The sequence below is a fragment of the Peromyscus californicus genome, unplaced genomic scaffold (genome assembly GCF_007827085.1).
Source record: "Peromyscus californicus insignis strain IS unplaced genomic scaffold, ASM782708v3 Scaffold_14__1_contigs__length_90479793_seg_2, whole genome shotgun sequence".
In the NCBI taxonomy this organism is placed as follows: Eukaryota; Metazoa; Chordata; class Mammalia; order Rodentia; family Cricetidae; genus Peromyscus; species Peromyscus californicus.
The window spans coordinates 22,682,910-22,702,082 of NW_026294436.1; the positions used below are offsets into that span (position 1 = coordinate 22,682,910).

A 19,173-nucleotide genomic window follows, 5' to 3' on the forward strand; every position below is an offset into this window, starting at 1 on the left:
AGAAACAGCAACAACAAAAAAAAATCAAAACTGGGACAGCTGTGCTAGACTCCGTGACATTCCTGGCCCCATTTATTACCACTCGGTGATGGCTCCATGCAGCATTTCCCATTTTCCTGTTACCCTCCTCTCCTGAAGGCACGGTTTGTACCTCCCATGTCACATAAAGGTTGGGGAGAGAGAGGTTGCTGCTGGGTAGTTCTCAAGACCAATCCCAGCATGCCTTGATGACCACCTGCATCCTGGGGAAGGTGCCTGTTACAGGCAGCAGGTAAGGCCATGCCAGCTCTGGGCAGGAGGGCACAGGCGTAAGGAGACAGATTCATAAAATGTTGGAGGGAGCAAGGCCCAGTCCCAGCACATCCACAGTAGCAGAAGCGGAGAGCAAGCAGGAAGGAGCCATGGGTAGGTCTCCAGACAAGTAAACAGGCACCGATTGAGGCGGAAACTTGACAAAGTCTCTCAGACCTCAGGTCTTGGCCCAGGTACTGTCTGTGGCCCTGGTGCTGCAGAAAGGGTTTGCATGGAGATAGAAGGTTCTGACCTACCTCCTAACTGAATTTAATAGAGAGACAGAGACAGAGACAGAGACAGAGAGACAGAGAGAGACAGAGAGACAGAGACAGAGAGAAAGAGAAAGAAAGAAAGAAAGAAAAAGGAAAGGAAAGGACATGACTGCTCCTAGGTATGGGTGGAGGAGAAAGTTTATTATAGACATGTGGGAGAACATAGCCAGAGACAGGGACATCTAGGAGAGTCCAGAGTGGACATGACCAGACTGAGCTGGGCCTTGTGAGGAGAGGAAGAGGGAAAGGGAGAGGGGAGAGAGGGGAACCAGGTGCTGAGGCCAGGTGGCCCCAAAGAGTAGATGAAAGGGGCAGGTAACCAAAATGGTTGGATTATATAGGGATGAGCAGTAGGGTAGGGGCGGGGTGTGCAAAGCAGGAGGGTCCTGGAACAGGTCAAGACTGAGGATGCAGGAAGAACCTGGTGGCCAGATCCCAGGTAATATGTTAAATAGGCACCTCAGGCGTTTGTCTCAGGATTGGAAACCTAATACTGACATGGGAGGGTCCCCTGAGACCAGAGCTATTGATTAGGGATCGGGACAAAAGGACAAAGTGAGTGGGTTGGTAGAGTGGAAACCTGTTGTGTATTCTCAAAGGTTACTTCTCCCTTTCTGGCAAACTGAAGCCTGTTCCAAAGGACACAAAACCCATCTCAGTGGGCTACCGTGTGGAGGTGTGGTCTGCCAGGTGGAATGTGGGAGGGACTCTGTTTGCTTTGTTTCTTGGAAGCAGCCTTCCAAGAAAGCTAACATTCCCCTAGTGTGGGGCAGGAAGATGGACATTACCTTGCTCTGAACCATGCAGTCCTCTGCTGCCATGGTGGCCAGGCCCAAGGCTACTACCTTCTGCTTCCATAAGCTCACTCAGCCCACTTATCCAGGCAATGGGAAGATCGATCTGGACAGAGATTGGGAGACTCGTCTTGACCAATGTGCCTTCCAATGCTGTTCTCAGCTGTCACCTCCTCCAGGAAGCCCTTCTTGATTCCCTAATCTGTTTCTGTGTCCCATTAGTACTTCCCCATGGCTCCCTGTGCTTATTTAAGCAAGTACCGACCCAACTGTCCTAAAACTGCTGGGCCATTGGCCAATGTACCCTTAGGACCACTCTAGGGCACAGGTTGAGGTGTGTTCCCTCAGCAACTAAATGGTGCCAGCACACAGTAAATGTTCTTTACCCACACCTTGAGGCAGTCTATACATTAAGGAGACCATTTGGGAAGCCTTGAGGCTTTGAAGCTGGGCAGACATCCACAAGAATAGAAGTGAGACTGACCACGGAGTCTCCTTTGGCCTGTCACAACTGCCTCATGGCCAGCGTTTGCATGGGTAGAGCAGCACAGGAGGGTGGGGGGGGGAGGCCCTAGGTCTACCCAAGTCTACTCATCCTCAAGGCACAGTGGGAAGGCAGTAGGGTCATCCCTGAGGGCCTCTCAGGTGCAAGAGCAACAGCTGCCCATTGCCCATCTCTGTTCCAACCCCCAGATCCCCTCCTGGGTCTCTCACACTCCTCTATCCAGGGGCTGGAGTAGAGGCTGGGTCTCCTGGAGGCTGGTGGTCCAGGCACTCTGGACAGGAGCTTAATGCCTGCGTCAGTGTAGCCCTAAACTCAGTGGTTAAGAGGACTGGCTGCTCTTTCAAAGGACCTGGGTTTGATTCCCAGAACCCACGTGGTACCTTGCAACATTTTGTAACTCTAGTTCCAGGAGATCTGGTGCCCTTTTCTGGCCTCTGCAGGCACCGGGCACACATGTGATACACAGACATACATGCAGGAAAAACACCCATACACATTAAACAAATATATCCCAGCCCCTCCTCTCTTAGAGTGATGGCCAGCTGGGCCAGCAGCTTTATTCTAGCCCAGAATACCAGTAGCCACTTGTGGGGAGGAGTTGACCAGCACCTGCTTGGCCAGCCCTGGGGCTTCTAAAGCTGCAGCCCCAGCTGGGCCTGCATCATCTGAGGCTCAGCCAGCTCCTGGTTGCAGAGCTCCCAGCCACAGCTCTGAACGCAGCAAGCCAAGAGGTCACTTTCCTGTTTAAGGAAGGTCCCAGAGACCGTGAGAGATGGCTCAGTGGTTAAGAGCTGTCTTGCAGAGGACTCAGGTTCAATTCCCAGCACCCATGTGTGGCTCACAGCCATCCGTAACCCTAGTTCTAGGAGATATAACAGGGATGCACATAGTGCATGTATGTGCATGCAGGCAAAACAGTTATACAAATAAATTTTAAAAATAAACATTTTTTTAAAGGAAGGAAAGGAGGGAGGGAGGAAAGAAGGAATAAAGGAAGGAAGGAAAGGAAAGAAAGAAAGAAAGAAAGAAAGAAAGAAAGAAAGAAAGAAAGAAAGAAAGAAAAAAGAAAAGAAAGAAGGTACATGCTGCGCCATTGCTCATTACAACAGACATATCACCTTCTCTTGCCAGCCGCAGGGAAGCATTTTTAGCACATTTAATTCTTACAATTCTTTGAAAGAAGTAGTTTTATATCTCTATTCACTGATGGGGAGTCCAGTCTCAGTCTCTTGCTTAACATTGCACAGATAATGAATTGAGACATCAGTTTGACTCCGGGCTTATAATTTAATCACTACCACACTAAGTATTTGTTAAATATCTGGCTATCTACTGTGTGCCAGGCACTATTTCTGGCCTGGAAATAGAGCATAAAATGAACATAAAAGACAACAGAATATTCTTGTGGCTCTGTCTTTCTCACTGAAGGAAATAGTTACAATGCAAACTAATAAAAAAAAAACCAACTGTGTCATACTGTGGTAGATGTGTGGAGGAAAATAACCAAGGAGGTTGCTGGGAAGAAAGCTGCCATTTTAGATATGGTAGCCGAAAGACGCCTCAGGGAGAAGGTACCATTAGTGTATTGACCTAATGGGGATGCGTGAGCCATGGGTTATCTGGAAGGTGAGTGTAATGTTCAGGAAACAGCAAAGAGACCAGTGTGGCTGGAATAAAGACAGTCAAGGCCGGGGACTGGCTGAGAGAGGTTGGGTGGGGCCTAGAACAGCCTCCCTAAGGTAACATAGACAGCTATAGTACCCAACCCACTAAAAGACATCAATCCTTTGAAATCGCCAGATGTGTGCCCCACTGAGAATGGCCATTCTTCACCCACCATGTCATTTCATTGACCCAACTGTGGCAAGCGGTGAGGGAGGGAGGGGCTGTCCATTCTTATTTAACAAGAGAAGGGACCTGGAGAGCAGAGACAACTTGGTCATTCACCAGAGTGCATGGGGAACAAGAACAAGAACAGAACCATGTTCTTTGAGAACTTGGCTTCCTCCTGGGTCTGGGCTCCTATGTCTAATTCTCCAGCCCTGACTTTGGGTGGCCCCTTAGCCAGAGACGTTCTCCCTCCAGGATGTCTGTCCTTTGCCTCTAAAGAGTCTGGCGATGGGAGCGGAGGAAGCAGGAAGAAATGGGCTGACTCCTCTTGTTTCCAGGGTGGTGAGCTGCCCCCACTCAGAAGGGTTCCACTTCCCCACCAGTGTCCCCTATTTAGAAGGCTCCAGTGGGCTTTGGGAAAAGGTGCCACAGTTAAACGTCAGAGTGGGAAGCTCTTGGGGGAGGACAGCCCCTTGTAGGGTACAGCAGCAGCAAAAGGGAGGTGACCCACTGTGGAGGCCAGGAGCCACAGAGCACGACAGCCCAAATGTCACTGCGGTACAGAGACCCCCTTTTCAGGATCTTGATGTCCCTGATTAAAGAACCTAAAGCAGCAGTAGAGAAGGGATTTGGGATGGTGCAGGCTTCTAAGAAGACAGGAGGAGTTTGTCTCGTGTGTAGGTGGTGGCAGGGGACTGGCAGATCCTTAGACGCAATAACAGGAAGAGACCCAGTCGCCAGTGTGAGGGAGTGGGAAGAATCCCTGGAAGATTGGATATGGGACTAGATATGAAACAGTCATAGGAGGGTGACTTTACCAGAGCAGCCTTTGGATGGTGAGACACTATTCTGAGCCCCTTTGGAATCCAAGACTGGATCCACAGTGAACTTAGTGCCTGAGAGCTCTCCAGCACACCTGGCCTCTCTTCAGGTGCTCAGAAACCAATGAACAACCACCCAACCGTGTGGGTTTTATCTGCTTTTGCAGTTCTGGGACGTGAACCCCAGTCCTGAACCATGCTCAGCAGACATTCTATCTCTGATCTGTACCCCAGCCTTATATTTAGATGCCGGGTCTTGCCGTACAGCCTAGGCTAATCTCAGATTTGCAGTCCTCCTCTAATTCTGGATGTGTTCCACCACACCAAGCCAGCCCTGGGCTTTTCTTAACAGCCAGGAGTGGATGAGCTCAGGACCATGGACAAAGCTAATGTCGAGGGGCTGGTGAGATGACTCGGGAGGTAGGATGCTTGTGACAAGCCTGGTGACTTAAGTGTGATCACGGGGACCCACTCCCCAAAAGTTGTTCTCTGACCTCCGTGGTAACATTAAGTGTAAGCACCCGTAGTAATAGTACGTGCATTGTTTGGACTGACTGCTCAGTGCTACCTCCACCCTGTACTCAACTTGCCGGTCGGCACACAATGAAACCACAGAGCCCCTCTCGGCTGAGAAGAAATGCATTACTGTTGAAGATGGCAACAGCAGAGCAGGAAGCCAAACGAGAGGCCGTGCTAACCCAGGGCTGCGGAGCAGTTACTCACCCCCCTTCACCCATCTGAGACCCCACTCACCTCTGTCCACTTTGCACTGTCCTCCAGCTATTCACCCCCATCCTAAGCAGGGGCTTCTCAAGACCTTCCAAGAGGAAAGATGCATGCCTAATTTATCTAATATCACCCTGAGGGTGCTTCCTCTGAGACTCTAGGAGTCTGCCCAGAGGAGTTAAAGCAAGAGGCACTAGCTGGCAGAGCTCGGGGCAGAGAGCAGATACCGCACGGACAACCTATAGGCCAAACACAGGCTGGAATAACCGCCACAAAGGCTGTGCCATTAACTTTGAGTACAAACCTCCTGTGTTCCCATTTTGTAATGATACTATCATCGTTAATGTCACTCCCACATTCAGCCATGGATGAGATATTCATTCCCAAAGTGATTATTTATCTTCCTAAGTGGCCCCACTGCCTTTATAATATTAGCTTCCTGTCCATTAATGTAGTGCATCAATTTATTTATACCTTATTTTTTCAGTAAGGTTTTTATTGTTTCTCCGTGTGGATTTTGTTCATCTTTTGTTCTATTTAGCCTTGGGTGTTTCATGTATTTGTTGCTACCCAAAGTAGTAATATTTTAAAAGTGATACTTTCTAGTTGATTTCTGATGATTATGGAGGTACAAACTATTTTTAGTTAGATCCTTTTATCCAGAACTCCTGTAAACTCTCTTAGTAGCCTGTGTTATGGTACTGTGTTCTTTGGGCATGGCGTAGCCAAGGCCAGATTGAAATCAGAACAGCTGTGATTATGTTCATGAGACCCTCTCAAGGTTGGACACTAACATTCTCTCATGGAAGGATGGAAGGGCTCACAAGACTCGTGGGGTGCATAGGCACAAAGGTGCCTGAATCCCCATCCCCAGGAGTTAATGATGGGGGAGGAGGGTGACTCTTATCAATGTTATGGTCACGCTTCTGTAAGCAATCCTAATTAATTTCTGTTCACCAAGAGTTGGACAGAACCATTTCTTTGGCTAGGGGTTGCCCTCTCTATCCCAGACGAATGGAAACAGACTCCTCAGGAAATCCATGCAGTGTTTGATGCCTGAGCAGACACCATAGATCTGTGGATAAGTTTGAGAGGTGGAAACAGGCTCCTCAGGAAATGCATGCAATACCTGATGCCCGAGCAGGGACACCAGAGAGCTGGGGATAAGTTTGAGAGGTACAGTGGCATTATCTCTGCTATATGACAAGATATCTAACCAAGGTTTCTCCATCAGAAGGTGGTGTGTCCTTGGGCTATTTCTAGGTTGGCTCTCTATAAAGTATGGAGTGGTGGTATGCCTTTAAGTAAATTTGTTTCCAGGTGCTGTGGAGATGATTTAGCGGATAAAGTGTTTGCTTCATAAGCATGGGACCTGAATTCCAATCCCCAGAATTCCCTTCTGTCTTGTTACTGCAATCACAAGGCAGAGGCAGCAGGAGAAATCCCAAGGAAAAGCCAGCTTCCTTGGCGGGGGCAGGAATGCGCTACAGCCTGTCTATACAAAGGCATTCTGCTGTCCTTGCCTGTGGGGGACGTTCTTAGTGGAACCCTCAACTCAACCACACATTGTCAGTTCATAGGGAGATGCTTTTGACATCCATCCCCAGACCCTTCACCTATGACTTACATTTCTTATGTCCAAGTCTGCCATGGGTTTGGGTGAAGGGGAGCCCATGATCAGAGGGCGGGCAGAGCAGATTGTGTGCCCACTTGTCAGGGAACCTATCAGACCTGGTTGTAACATCCTGGGAGAAGGTGACCTTGGTCTTCTCCAGGGCTCGCTCCTTCCTCTGACCCCTGCAAACCCCAGAGCATGTCTTGGGTGTCCCGAGGTACAGGTACATAGGTATGCCTATAGGTTTTGGTGGTGGTGGGTCACATAGAGATGGACCCATCTTACCTATGACATAGGGCGATGGAGCTATGGAGAAACTGAGGAGGCTTCATGGAGCCTTGTGTGAGAATCAAATCTTCGTGCACTTGATAGTATCCCCCATCTCTACCGACAGGAGCCCCCAGAGCAGACTGCAGTAGAATTACCCCCAATCCAGCCCATTCCTGGCTCCGGGGAGGGACAAGTGGCTCATAGTCTCCATCCACACAACATTTAGGGAGGCTTATGTGCTGCTACCAGAGTTTTTGCAGAACAGTGGCTTGTGGGAGATACGGATCAGGAAAAAGGAGCCTCTGTTTCGTAGGCCCTCTCACCTAACTTGGCCTTTCTGCCCTGCTGCAGGTGAGTACTATTCTGATCCCCGGGAGCCAGAGCCCACCCAGCCTCCACTCAGAGGCCTTCGCTTTGGGTTCCTCCCTCCAACCCACCAGCCCCAAGTTACTCTGCAAAGAGTTCACCTTTCTTAGCCTGCTGTTTTAATGAAGTACAGAGATCCCCCATACACATATCCTTGATGCCTTCACCCAGGTCCTCTGCCCTCCATGACTTTCCACTCCTGCGGTCACAGTGGGCTCAGCTTCCACCCCTGTGGATCACTCTCTCTGGAGCTTCATCCAGATGTGGAGAACAAAAACACCCATAGCGCCAGGGTCACCTTGAGCCATGATTCAGCTTAAGACCACATCCTTCACCCTTCTTCTACTTCTTCTTCAACGATTTCAGCCCTTCTGGTCACATCTCACCAGAGCCCTCTTGTTCCTGTCTCACAGAGGAACATCCACTGTCATTCTGGGCTGGCTCCCCAGGCCAGTGTGGGCATCAGGGGTAAAGCTTCAGAGAGTTCCCATCCATCTCATGGCTGTGGGGTGGGGCTAGGCTAGGATTGCAGGCCAAGTGGGGCTAGGAGTTGTATTCTGCAAGACATGGAATATTTCAGATGACCCTGAAGGGGCAGTGGGCCCTCCCATACCTGTCCCATTGTGAAGACTGCAACACCAGCTGACCCAGTGCCACCAAAGAATTTTCTCATTGGTACATATTTGCCTTGCTCATAGGAGCATATTTGCCTTGATTAAAGACTCAGCGTGGTCTTTTAAACACTCCTATGCAACACAAATATAAAGGGACATGGAGAGCAAATATCTTACGTCCCATCCTGAGGCATGTGCCAGGTCACATAGGGACACTTAGGTGGGTAGTACGGGCCCCTAAAATAGCCAATGTCTTATTTTACAAATGGGCAAATCAAACCCCAAGAGATTCTGGGAAGGTCAGATTGAATACATAATAGAATACTCCTAGAGGCAGGGAGAACCCCAAGTCTCATGATATACCAGCTGAGTCATCTGGAGAAGACAGTCCCTTGAGGGCCCCTGAAGTCATAGGCCGCTCCTCTGGCTCTCCTTTCTGGTCCCATGCCCACGTGGTCCCCTGCCAGGGCAGCCATCATTACCTGTGACAATGAGGGTGGCCGTGCTGACAGCCTGACCCAGGGGGTTCTTGGCCACAGCCTTGTACTCGCCACTGTCCTTAAGGGACACACTGGGGATGACGAGGGAGCACACACTCAGCAGGTCAGTACTGTACAGCGCGGGGTTTCTGTCCAAGCTCTGGTCGTTCTTGAACCAGGTGACCTGGGGCCGGGGTGAGCCCTGCACAGCGCAGGTCATGCGGCACTCGCAGCCCTGGGGCAGAAGGTGGGTCCGCAGACCCACCAGGAAGCGGGGCTTCTGGCTCAGGTTGGGTTCCCGGTATATTGGAGTCTTCACCGCGAACCTCTCTGTGGTGAAATCCGGGGCAGAAGGAAGGATGGTTAAAAAGTCAGAAGAGCCCATGGGTCCTGCTGAAGGCCCGTCAGCTGAGCCTTCCCCACGTCTCATCTGCACAACCCGACATTATTTTTATCTTTTTCCTAAAATTATGTTTTGACTTTTAAGACTACGAAAAACTTGAAATTTCTTGTGTACAAACCAGAACGTACCTACAGATGACTGCAACTGAAATTTTGGTGTAGACCTTTCTAGATATTTTTGTATTTTAGAGAGGTGAAATGATTCAGCTAGCTCTGTAATCTTATTTTTCTAGTGACCTCTTTAAATATCTACACTTATTTGATTTTTTAAAATATACTTATTTTAGAGAAATAATAACTTCCATTTTTAACTTATTGCTCACTATTCTTTTTGAGAATTCACCCAAAGGCCTCTAGACATTCCAATACCCGCAGCTTGACTCTTTCTGCCTATTGAGGTGGGGCCCATCCTGAACCCAAGGCAGTGGGCACCTATATAAGTGGGCACTGAGCAGGCAGTGGGAGGACCCCTACACGTCTGAGTAGACAGAAGTGCTCCCATTCCACACAGCCCACTACCCTAAGCATAGAGGCAGACAGCCAAGCTCCTCACCCTTCAGAGGATCCTTACCTCTCTGCCTGGGGATACACCAGGGTTGGCTGGTGTCTGAAGGTTTGCTGGGCCCCAGCTCATTCTTGGCCAGCACCCGGAAGTGGTACTCATGGCCAGGGAGGACCCCCAGAAAGGTGAAGTGGTTGGTGTGGACACGGTCAGCCACCTCATGCCAGGATCCATGAGATGAGGAGCGCATCAGCACCGTATAGTGCAAGGGGATGCCCTGAGCCTCGTCCGGGGAGGGTTCCCATTGGACTGTCACTGTCCCAGGCACATTCTCCTGCAGGTAGATGGATCCTGGTGCCTGTGGGCATGCTACCAGAGAGAGCAGAGAAGGCATGCTGCAGAGGAGTCACAGAAATTCTGCTCAGTCTTCTCTGGGCCCCCAAGCTTTCTGGGGGATCCTGCAGAGTGCAGTGTTGGCCAGGCAGGTGAAGGGCCAGAGGGAGCCAGGTCTGGGCATACAATTATCTTTATAAGGTGGAAAATCTCTCTCTTTTTTCCCCTTTTAGGCAGGGTTTCACCCACTGTAACCCAGTCTAGCCTTAACTTTGGATTCTACCTCAGTCTTCCAAGACCAGGAATATAGGTACTCACCATCACCGATGACTTCCATAAAAATACTCATTAACTCACATTTTTTTTTTAAAAGATAAAATGAGAGGACACGAACCTAAGTTGGAGTTTTCATAAAATCAAATCACAGATGCCTCCTGTTAGGCGTTCCTGAGTATTCAGCGCTGCTGGGAAGTGAGAGTCACTCCAGGGAAGAGACAGCCTTAACCTGCACAAGGGTCATGGGTAGTTCTTCCCATGGGGTCGTTCAGCGATACAGTGGTGAGAATCGCATTTGCTCTTGAACTCCAAAAGCAGAGCAGGGAAGAAGTGAGGACGGGGTGTCACCAAGTTCACGGGTCAGAACAGTGGGGGCTTTCTGGGACTCTCCTGCTCCGCTTGCTGTGCCCTTCAAGCACATCCGGTCAACCATGTGGTCACCGTGCCTACTCAGGACAGTGACCCGTGCCCAGGACAGAGGCAGCCTTCACACCTTGGTGAGAGTCCACAGCCCAGCCGGCCTCACCTGCCACACTGATGGAGAAGCTGTAGGCAGCCTCCTTCCCCTGTGGGTGTCTCAGCGTCACGGTGTATCGGCCACGGTCCGAGAGGCTAGCTACAGGAATCAGAAGCTGGGTGAGGCCATCCTTCACGGTGGTCACGCTTCTTTTGGGCAAGGGCAAGCCATCCTTCAGCCAGGTCACCTCAGGCATGGGGGCAGCCTGAGAAACAAGAGTGAAGAAGTTTCTTTATTTTTAAAAGTGTCTGTGCAAAGAAATTATTTAGTTAGCATATAAAATAGGTTTCATTGTGACGTTTTATTGCATATATATCACCACATCTTCCTGATAGAGGCCTCCTCCTGCTTCATACCACACATTCTCTCTCTCTCATTCTCTCTCTCTCTCTCTCTCTCTCTCTCTCTCTCTCTCTCTCTCTCTCTCTCATACACACACACATACACATACGAGAGAAGGGAGGCGTGGCCGGGAGACTCAGTGATACCGTGCTGATCCTCAACCCCACAGCCCTGCAGACCCATAGATCTCACTCTGAGGGTGCTGCCGCTGTTAGATGTTCCCAGGACAGTACAGCTGGCTCTGGATTCGCGTGGGACACTGGGTGGAAGTGAGGAGAGACTAATCGGGAAGGGGTATCCCCCTCCCTGGTGCCCAAGGCAAGCTAGGGGATGACTTGGAAATTCCTGCAACAGAGAGAAAGGCCGCAGGAGGTAGATGATGCAGCCTAGCCTAGAACTGTGACAACCGTCGAGGAGAGTGGCAGGTTTAGGAAAGGAGCTGACATGAAATTGCCCTTCAGCATGAGCTTAATTAGGAGAGGGACCCTCGCCATCACGCGGGTCATGATCAAGCCTTACGGCGGGAAAGCGTTAGGAGGGACGATACCTTATACCAGAGGCAGGGCGGTGAGCCTTGAGGTTGGAGAGCACTAGAGGCATTGTGGGAACTTTAGGGGAGACAGGTTAAAGTGAGAGTGGGAGAGGCAGCCACCAAGGTCAGCGTGAGGAGCCAGCGCTCTAGAGAAATCCTCCCAGGGAGCTGGCCTGCACTTTCAGTCTTTGGGGGCCAGGCTTGCTTCCCCCTCCCCCTTGAGATCTGCATACTCCTGGCAAGAGCTGCCAGCTCTTTGTCTCAAGGGCCAAACTGCAGGGAGACAAGACCAGATTTCTCCAGGGTGTCTGTCTGATCTCAGAGAGGGATCAGGATTTTACGTGTCAGGCCTAGGACCCAAGTCCCTCCAGCTGCAGGATGAGGCTGCTACCAACTGCCTGTGGGGTCCCTGTACTGGGCACTTGGGGAATGCTAATTTATCCACGGGAGTGTTCCGAGGGTTCAGGCCTTAACAACACATGGAAAACACAGAGAACAGGCCCAGGCTACTTCCTGCTATCACGTTCTCAGCCTTTCGGTCAGCTCAGGGGAGAAATGGGAGAATTCTCAACACCATTTGAGAGACGAGCAAGTTCAAACACAGAGAGGGGAAGATGATGTCCGGAGCCAAACTAGTGACTGATGTTGACACTGGGCAGTATGTGTTTTTATCTATTACACTAGTTACCGTACATACAGCCAGGCAGCGCTGATATTGGCTTAGGATCGTCCTGAGTGATAAAGCCAGGTAAAGCCACAGAACATGTGGCAACATAGAGATTAACAAAAATGGGCTGAGTATGAGTAAGAGCTAGACAATGGTAGGCCTGAGCTAATGGCCGAGCAGTTTAAATAATATAAGCATTCGTATGTTTATTTTACAAGTGGGCTACAGGACTGCCAGGGCTTAGCGGTACCCGGAGAGAAAAACTCTAGCTACAAAACTCAGATCATGCGTTTGCACAAAAATATATTCTAAAGGCAAAAATAGTTATCCACCCTGTGGGCTCCCTCAGTTCCCAGACGAAGACTAAGAAAACGGGGTGCTCTAACTTGGAGGTGCAGTATTAAAAGATACCACTAGAGGGTGTGGACCCTGCACAGGAAAGTAGAATGGCGCCAAAGAAGCCAGATGCCAGTTGTGGCTTCAAGAACCATTTTCCTTCCTACCCACTTCACACTGGGCCTGATTTCCGAGGCAAACCCAAGTCTGTGACTAGGGCTAAAGATGAATGAGGAAGAAAGAATACCCCAAGACTGTCTGGTTTCCTGGTTGCTCTGGGGCCCCCATGCCCCAGCACACACCCTTCCGGGTATACTCACTTCAAAGGAGACCGGAACTCGAATGCTGTCCCCAACCCTGACCATCAGCGAATCCTTTGTGCTGGAGCCCATGAGGAACTTGGGACAGACTAGAACACACAAGACGGCTTGTCACCTCTCTCCACAGTTGGCGTCCAGCCTCAGGTCGCCCAGCATACAGGTAGAAGGCTGAGCCAGTGTAATGGCGTGAAGGAGAGAGCTTGGAAGGGTACACTGGGGAGAAACGCCAGGAGCTGACAGGGACAGTCTTTTGAGAGGGTCAAGGCTGCCACCAGGGAAGGTGAAGGTTAGTCCAGAGCAAGGGTCCCGGGGACAACTACATTTTTGTTTGAGGGTGAGAGTACCATTAGCCCGAGTCAAAGAGTGACCTTCCTGCTCACACCAAGTAAGGGACAGAGCCAGGACAAGAGTCTAAGATTCTGGACTCAGGAGCTCTGTGCTTTTCATTGTAACTGTCTCCTTACTGCCTCTGCAACAGCTAGAGCGAGTTGGTACAGCTCACAAAGACAGGGGATTTGCTTCTAGCAATTAAGGCCCACAGGGAAACACAATCCACCCTGCAATAACAGGAAGCTTGGGCGTGTGCCGTCTCAAACTAAGCAGTGCCCATGCCTTGGAGTCACTTGTTTTAAAGCCCAGTCTTGTGTCATAATAATGGTGATATCTTGGGCAAAGCGTCTTGGACCTTTGTTTCCATCTCTGTAAACTGGGGATTAAAAGTATGAACTATGTAGGACAGGAACTGTCACAAGAAAGCATTCCTAAGAGGGGTTCACTTAGCTCAGTCCTTGATGCCATCCCTCGGTTAGGAAGGCAGCTGATGGCCGCAGAGCGGTGCCTCTCGGGAAGGGTCTATAGCACTCAGGGTGGGGAAGGAGGTGACACTCACCGGTAGCAGGCATGGCATGGACCAATGAGTCTAGGGAAGTGGCGGGACCATGGCCCCCATCATTGACCGATGTCACCCGCACGAAGTAGCCTTCTTGGGGCCGAAGGCCCTTGGCTGTGAAGGTGGTGCCTGGCACAGTGCCCACGTGGCATGGGCTCCACTGAAGGCTGTCTGAGCCACACAACTCCACAATGAACCCTTGGGCTTCATCATTATCCTGGGTGTCCGGCTTCCTCCAGCTCAGGGTGATGCTGGTGTTAGATGTGTCTGTAACCCGGAGATCCCGAACAGGTCCTGGAGGTCCTGGCCAAGCACCATGGAAATTTCAGGAATGTGTCTGTTTCCCCTGAGGAGTCTTCCTGCCAGGGACTTGGGATTTCTTTCACTTAGGGGTTTCTTCAGAACCTACCTAGAATTGGTATTGTATCCCAGCTACGCATGCGAGTCTAGTTACCTCCTCTACTCACCCACCAACTTGCCAACCCCTAACTATCCTCCTGTAATCCTTGAATGCTGCTTTTCAGTTGATAATCTTTTGTGCTCCATTGTGTCTGGGGACTGGAGTTCTATGTCTGTAAGAATTGTAACTCTTAGTTGGGAACCACTAAGCAAGGATTTCTTGTTCTTCATTTGTTAGATGGGAACAACAGCAGCTCTACCTACCCATGGGGACCCTGGGACAGGCAAACGGCATGGCGTGTGTGGTTTGAATGTAACACTGTAGGGTGGTGGTCTGGCTGTCAAGGCTAGCTGCACATTCAACATTCTGTCTGGAAGATACCAGCCCCAAAGTCTGTTTATTTAATCTGGGGTGCAGCGAAGGTACCAGGATTGGTAAGGGATCACTGGTATTTCTAAATGTGGTGATGTTTAAAACCACTGGTCTAGGGGAGTGCTTCTCAGCCTTGAATTTGTACTCAAATCATTGAGGGACTTCATTAACAACACAGATCTAATTCAGGAGTTCTGGGGTGATGCCTAAGATATTCTTTCTCCCTCCCTCCCTCCCTCCCCCCCTCTCTTTTTCTTTCTACCAATCTATCTACATATTATGCATGCATCTGTCTGTCTATCTAAAATATGTCTCCTCTTCAGCTCCTTCGTTCTAGACTTGCAGGTGTGCGTCACTACATATGGCCTGAGATTCTGCAAGAAGGTTCCCAAGTGATATTTCCAGTCTACAGGCTTTGCTTACAGCCAGTCTAGAGGATACAGTCACAGTCAACTGCTGTGGCTGCTTCAGACACACTGAACATCCTGCTTCCTCCCTTCCCCATCGCTGATGAGAGAGCCAGTGATCAGTAGTGAAGCAGGATAGATTTGGTCTATGTGCAAGGAAAAGACACATAGACCAGCTCACCCTCACCCTCCCCAATCCCTTGTAAACTTGTAGAATTTTCAGTTGTTATTGGAGTTGTACAAAGAGTCACACAGCTGATCGCACAGGTGCCCCCAGTGTCCTGCTGCCTCGATGGCTTGTCACCAGCAGGCTGGTGCGAGGTGCACAGAGTAACATCTTCTAAACTCTATGCCTTGGAGTGAAGCTTTTAGTAGAGGTTTCATGAGAAAGGTCTTCTCTACTTGAATCTGAGGGGTTTGAATCAATGTCAGACAAGTGTCTTTCCTGTGAGGCATGGACCTGTGAGAGCTCGGGTCATACCTATCTTTAATGCCGGACCTTCTGCTGTTTCTGTTTTCCAGAAAATGTTTCTTGACATCTTCTTGCAGCTGAGACCACAGGCAGGTGAATGCAGGCCTAGGCTGTCTGTCTGCCAAAGACAGAGGCTGGGGTGGGGGCACCTAGTTCCTGGAGCAATGCTGGCCCCTTTGCAAGTGATGGACAGTGTGAATCGGGTAGAAAACTAAAGCTACCTGGTCTCCAGGGATGAGACTACCTACTAGTGGATGGGTAATACTGCTGGCCTAACATCGAGACTGACCTTCCCAGAGGCCAAAGAGTGGATAATGTGATCTTGGGAAGTTCTCATGCCTGGCCTCTGGACCTGTTTGACTTCAGTTTAGACCCTTTAAGACACATCTCATCCTAGTGGCCTTTCAACCCTGACTCCCAGCCCTCCTGACCATCTCCCTCTGGACTGCCTCTGACCTGTGAACTTCTGTCCCACTGTTTCCGAGCTATCCCTTGCGCATCCCTTACCCACATCCTGGATTGGTGTCTTACTTACTCATGGGATCTCGAGCAAAGACAGCATCCGATGGAGGCCCAGGCTCTCCAGGGCCTGAGGGAGCCACAGCGATAACCCGGAACTCATACTGGCAACCCTGTCGCAGATCCGCCACGGTGCACCGCCTTTCTGTGAAGACCACATCCCATATTAGCCTCCCATGGAGGGACCAGGAAATGGGGACATAGCTCAGCACCCCCAAATTCAGAAGAGGACCAGGCCTGGGGTCTAACACAGCCCTCCTGCATCGCACCAGCCAGGTGTGACCGAGTTGCTTCCAAGGAGAAAAGAGCGGCACTCGGGGGTGCTTTCATCCCCATCCCGTCTCTGCCATAACCTTCCTGGATGATCTGGATGTCACTTTGTTGTGTCTGATTCATGCTGCCTCAGAGTTGTCATACATAAATACTAAACGGTGACATTAGAGATGTGAGAATATGGGCCCCAAGGGGCTTTAACTCCTAAGTGGCATGGCCATTACAGGACTCCTGACGATCTATTCCGAGCTCAGTCTTGGTACGCGCAGAGCACAGGCATGCACAGTGTCCTGGAAGCTTCCTTCGCACCTGCCCCATCCTTAGTCTTTTCCAGGCTCTTTCTTATCTCAGGAGGCAGCTAGCTTCTAGGATGCTGCCTAGAGGGTCAGGGCACTTCCACCTGCGTTATCAGCGAGGAAGCCGAGATCTACAGAGAAAGTGGGCTGCCCCTGGCCAAGGCCTGAAGTGGAGGGACCCGAGAGGACAGCTTAACCCCTGGCTTCCAGACTGAGACTCCTACCCCAGGGGTCCTCAAGCTCAGCTCTGTTGATAGACTTTTCTGGACGATCCTCTGGGGTTTGGGGGTAGGATGTTCAGCAGCATCCTTGGCTTTGTCACACAAGTTGTCAGGGATATGTATTCTCCTCCCAGCTGCGACCATCATAATTAGGTCCAGACATGGCTAAATATCTCCTATAGGTACAAAACTGCCCTAGCTGAAAAGCAACCATGTTAAACTGATGTGCACAGGCAATGCCAAGGGATCCGGTAGCCAGGAGGGGCTCTGAGGCAACTTGGGACGGGGCCGGTGAGAAGCTGCCCTCCGGCCAACTCACCAGACACGGGCTGCTCGTTCACAGCCACCCAGGTGTTGCTCCCCTTCTTGCGCTTCTCAACCAGGTAGCCCAAGATGTGGGCACTGCCAGGGCCCCGTGGTGCTACCCATGTCAGAGTGATGCTCTGGCTGGAGGCTGATAAGATGTCTGGGGCAGAAGGGGGCCCTGGGAGATCTGAAGGCAGAGGGCGCCAGTCAGCGGCGGTGGAGGCCTCAAGCCCTCCCGCCTCCAAGCACAGCTGGCAACCCCTCAGCCTGCACTCTGGGCACAAGAGAGAGGGCAGGGGAGTCGTTTATCCAAGTGCCATCTGGCCTCTCACCCTCAGGAGCCACCAACACCTCCTCAGACTCCAGGGCGTCCCCGGCTCCCTCTGAGGTCACAGTCCGCACACGGAAGGCATATTTCCGGCCCTGCTCCACGCTGGCATCAGTGAAGCTGGTACTGTCCGGTGGGGGCTCGCCCACCTTCAGCCAAGTGCTCCTTCCAGCCTGTCGCCTTTCCACCACGTAGTGTTGTATGGCCTGGCCCCCATCATCCCTCGGAGGCCGCCAGCGGAGACAGACACCTGCTCTGTGGCAATCCTGCACCTCCAGGGGTCCCTGTGGGGGCTGAGGCTTGTCTGAGGACCCATGGAGAGGAGCAGAAGGAGAAAGGATCAGAGAAGTGGGGGGAGGGCATGGTACTATCCCCCCCACTTCGGTGGATAAGTCTGCAAAGGGGGTTGACGGCCCAGAGATGCACATGGTTCCTCACACAGCCAGAGGCTGAGGTAAGGTGCCAGCTCATGGGGAGGTTCCAAACATCTCTTGGTGTCCCTAAGTCTCTGCCTCCCTAGTCCTGCCCTAGGAGAGACCACAGAACCTCCAGCCTGTAGCCAACCCCATTCAGTGGCCAGCATGGGCTCCTGCTTAGCTCTCTGGTATACACCATCTGACTTTGCTGCTACAAGTTGGAGGCCACCATTCCATGGAGCATCTCCCCCAGAATCTGGAGCTCACAGAGGCACAACAAGGTCCCTCCACCAGCTTGTGTCTGGCACTGGCTTATCTAAACTCTTCTTCCTGGGTGGTCTGGGGACGGGAAAGTAGGTAAGTAGGGTTTGAATCTTAACTATCGTGCAAATGATAGTTAAGCAGGTTAGCAAAGTCCATCCCCAGGCCTGTCCCAACTACCAGGGAGGGCCTGGGACCACAAGCCCGGGGGCCTTAGAGGGAGAACAGACGGGGTTAGCACCTATGATGTGCAGAGTGAATTCAGCCTGCATGCAGCCTCCGTCGCTCTTCAGTGTCACGCTGTACTGGCCGCTGTCCTCCCTGCACACGCTAGGGAGGCACAGCCGTGTGCAGCCATCCCCCAGAGCCACCTGGATGTCCCTGTGGTTGCTGCCCGCCACCTCCTCCCCATCCTTCCTCCAGACAGCCTGAACAGGGAGGCGGCTCTGGAAAGGGATCTTCAGAGTCACTGGCTTCCCAGCTTTGGACACCAGTGGCTCTCTCAGTGTCTCTGTCACATCTGGAGCAATGGTAGGGGGATCTGGAGAAAAAGCAGAGCAAAAGATTCAGCGAGGACTGAGCCCTGGGGCCCTGGGAATCACGGAAAGAGCCTAGAGAAGGAGTCCCCTACCCCACCTCATGAGGACTAGCAAAGGGAATGGGCTGAGTCTGCAGCAGGAGGGACCAGGGTCAGACCTCACCAGGAACTTCCTGGTAAAGAAGGAGATGAGATATCAGGTTGGGAAAGGCTTGTGTGGGCTCCATAAAAAATCTGAGGAGACTGCAGACAAGCAGCAAATTCAGGGCTTCCGCAGAGGGTCATTGTCACCTGATGCAGAGACTATAGGGCTGGAAAGGGCTGGGCCTCACCCTGCACGGTCAGGCTGGCCTCCGTGTGCTGTCTGCCGGCCACAAAAGTGTATCTCCCAGCCTGGGTCCCCTCCACGTGGGTGAGGATCAGTCTGTGTGTGAGCCCATCTTGCTCAAAGATGACCCCATCATGGGCAGTGAGCTGGGGACAATGATCACCATGGAGACAGCCACTCCCACCCTGTCCAGTTCGGTCCTAATAACTGCCCCATGAACTAGACAGTCATCGCCGCTTGCCACTGAGCCTACCTAGTGCCTCCATTAACTCTCAAAAGAGCCTTTTGAGATCCGTGCTATTATAAGTCCCGTTTTATAGATGAGGGACGTGTC

The 19,173-nt window shown here is 51.3% G+C and overlaps 1 protein-coding gene across 3 annotated transcripts in view; it reads right to left on the bottom strand.

Annotated features, from left to right (window-relative positions):
* Window positions 1-7,589: 7,589 nt before the first annotated feature.
* Igfn1 (immunoglobulin like and fibronectin type III domain containing 1) overlaps window positions 7,590-19,173 on the bottom strand; it is an 84,797-nt gene continuing 73,213 nt past the window's right edge. For 2 of the 3 annotated variants that reach the window (XM_052737058.1, XM_052737059.1), the window contains exons 15-25: window positions 18,844-18,985; window positions 18,215-18,514; window positions 17,301-17,600; window positions 16,982-17,155; window positions 15,889-16,017; window positions 13,703-14,005; window positions 12,814-12,902; window positions 10,626-10,821; window positions 9,560-9,859; window positions 8,590-8,916; window positions 7,590-8,050 (exon numbers count right to left, since the gene is read on the bottom strand). In XM_052737058.1, coding sequence (XP_052593018.1) covers window positions 8,037-8,050; window positions 8,590-8,916; window positions 9,560-9,859; window positions 10,626-10,821; window positions 12,814-12,902; window positions 13,703-14,005; window positions 15,889-16,017; window positions 16,982-17,155; window positions 17,301-17,600; window positions 18,215-18,514; window positions 18,844-18,985 — 2,274 coding nt within the window. In that variant the 3' untranslated portion in view covers window positions 7,590-8,036. The remainder of the gene's footprint in view (window positions 8,051-8,589; window positions 8,917-9,559; window positions 9,860-10,625; window positions 10,822-12,813; window positions 12,903-13,702; window positions 14,006-15,888; window positions 16,018-16,981; window positions 17,156-17,300; window positions 17,601-18,214; window positions 18,515-18,843; window positions 18,986-19,173) is intronic. The other variant, XM_052737060.1, reaches the window with a different exon arrangement.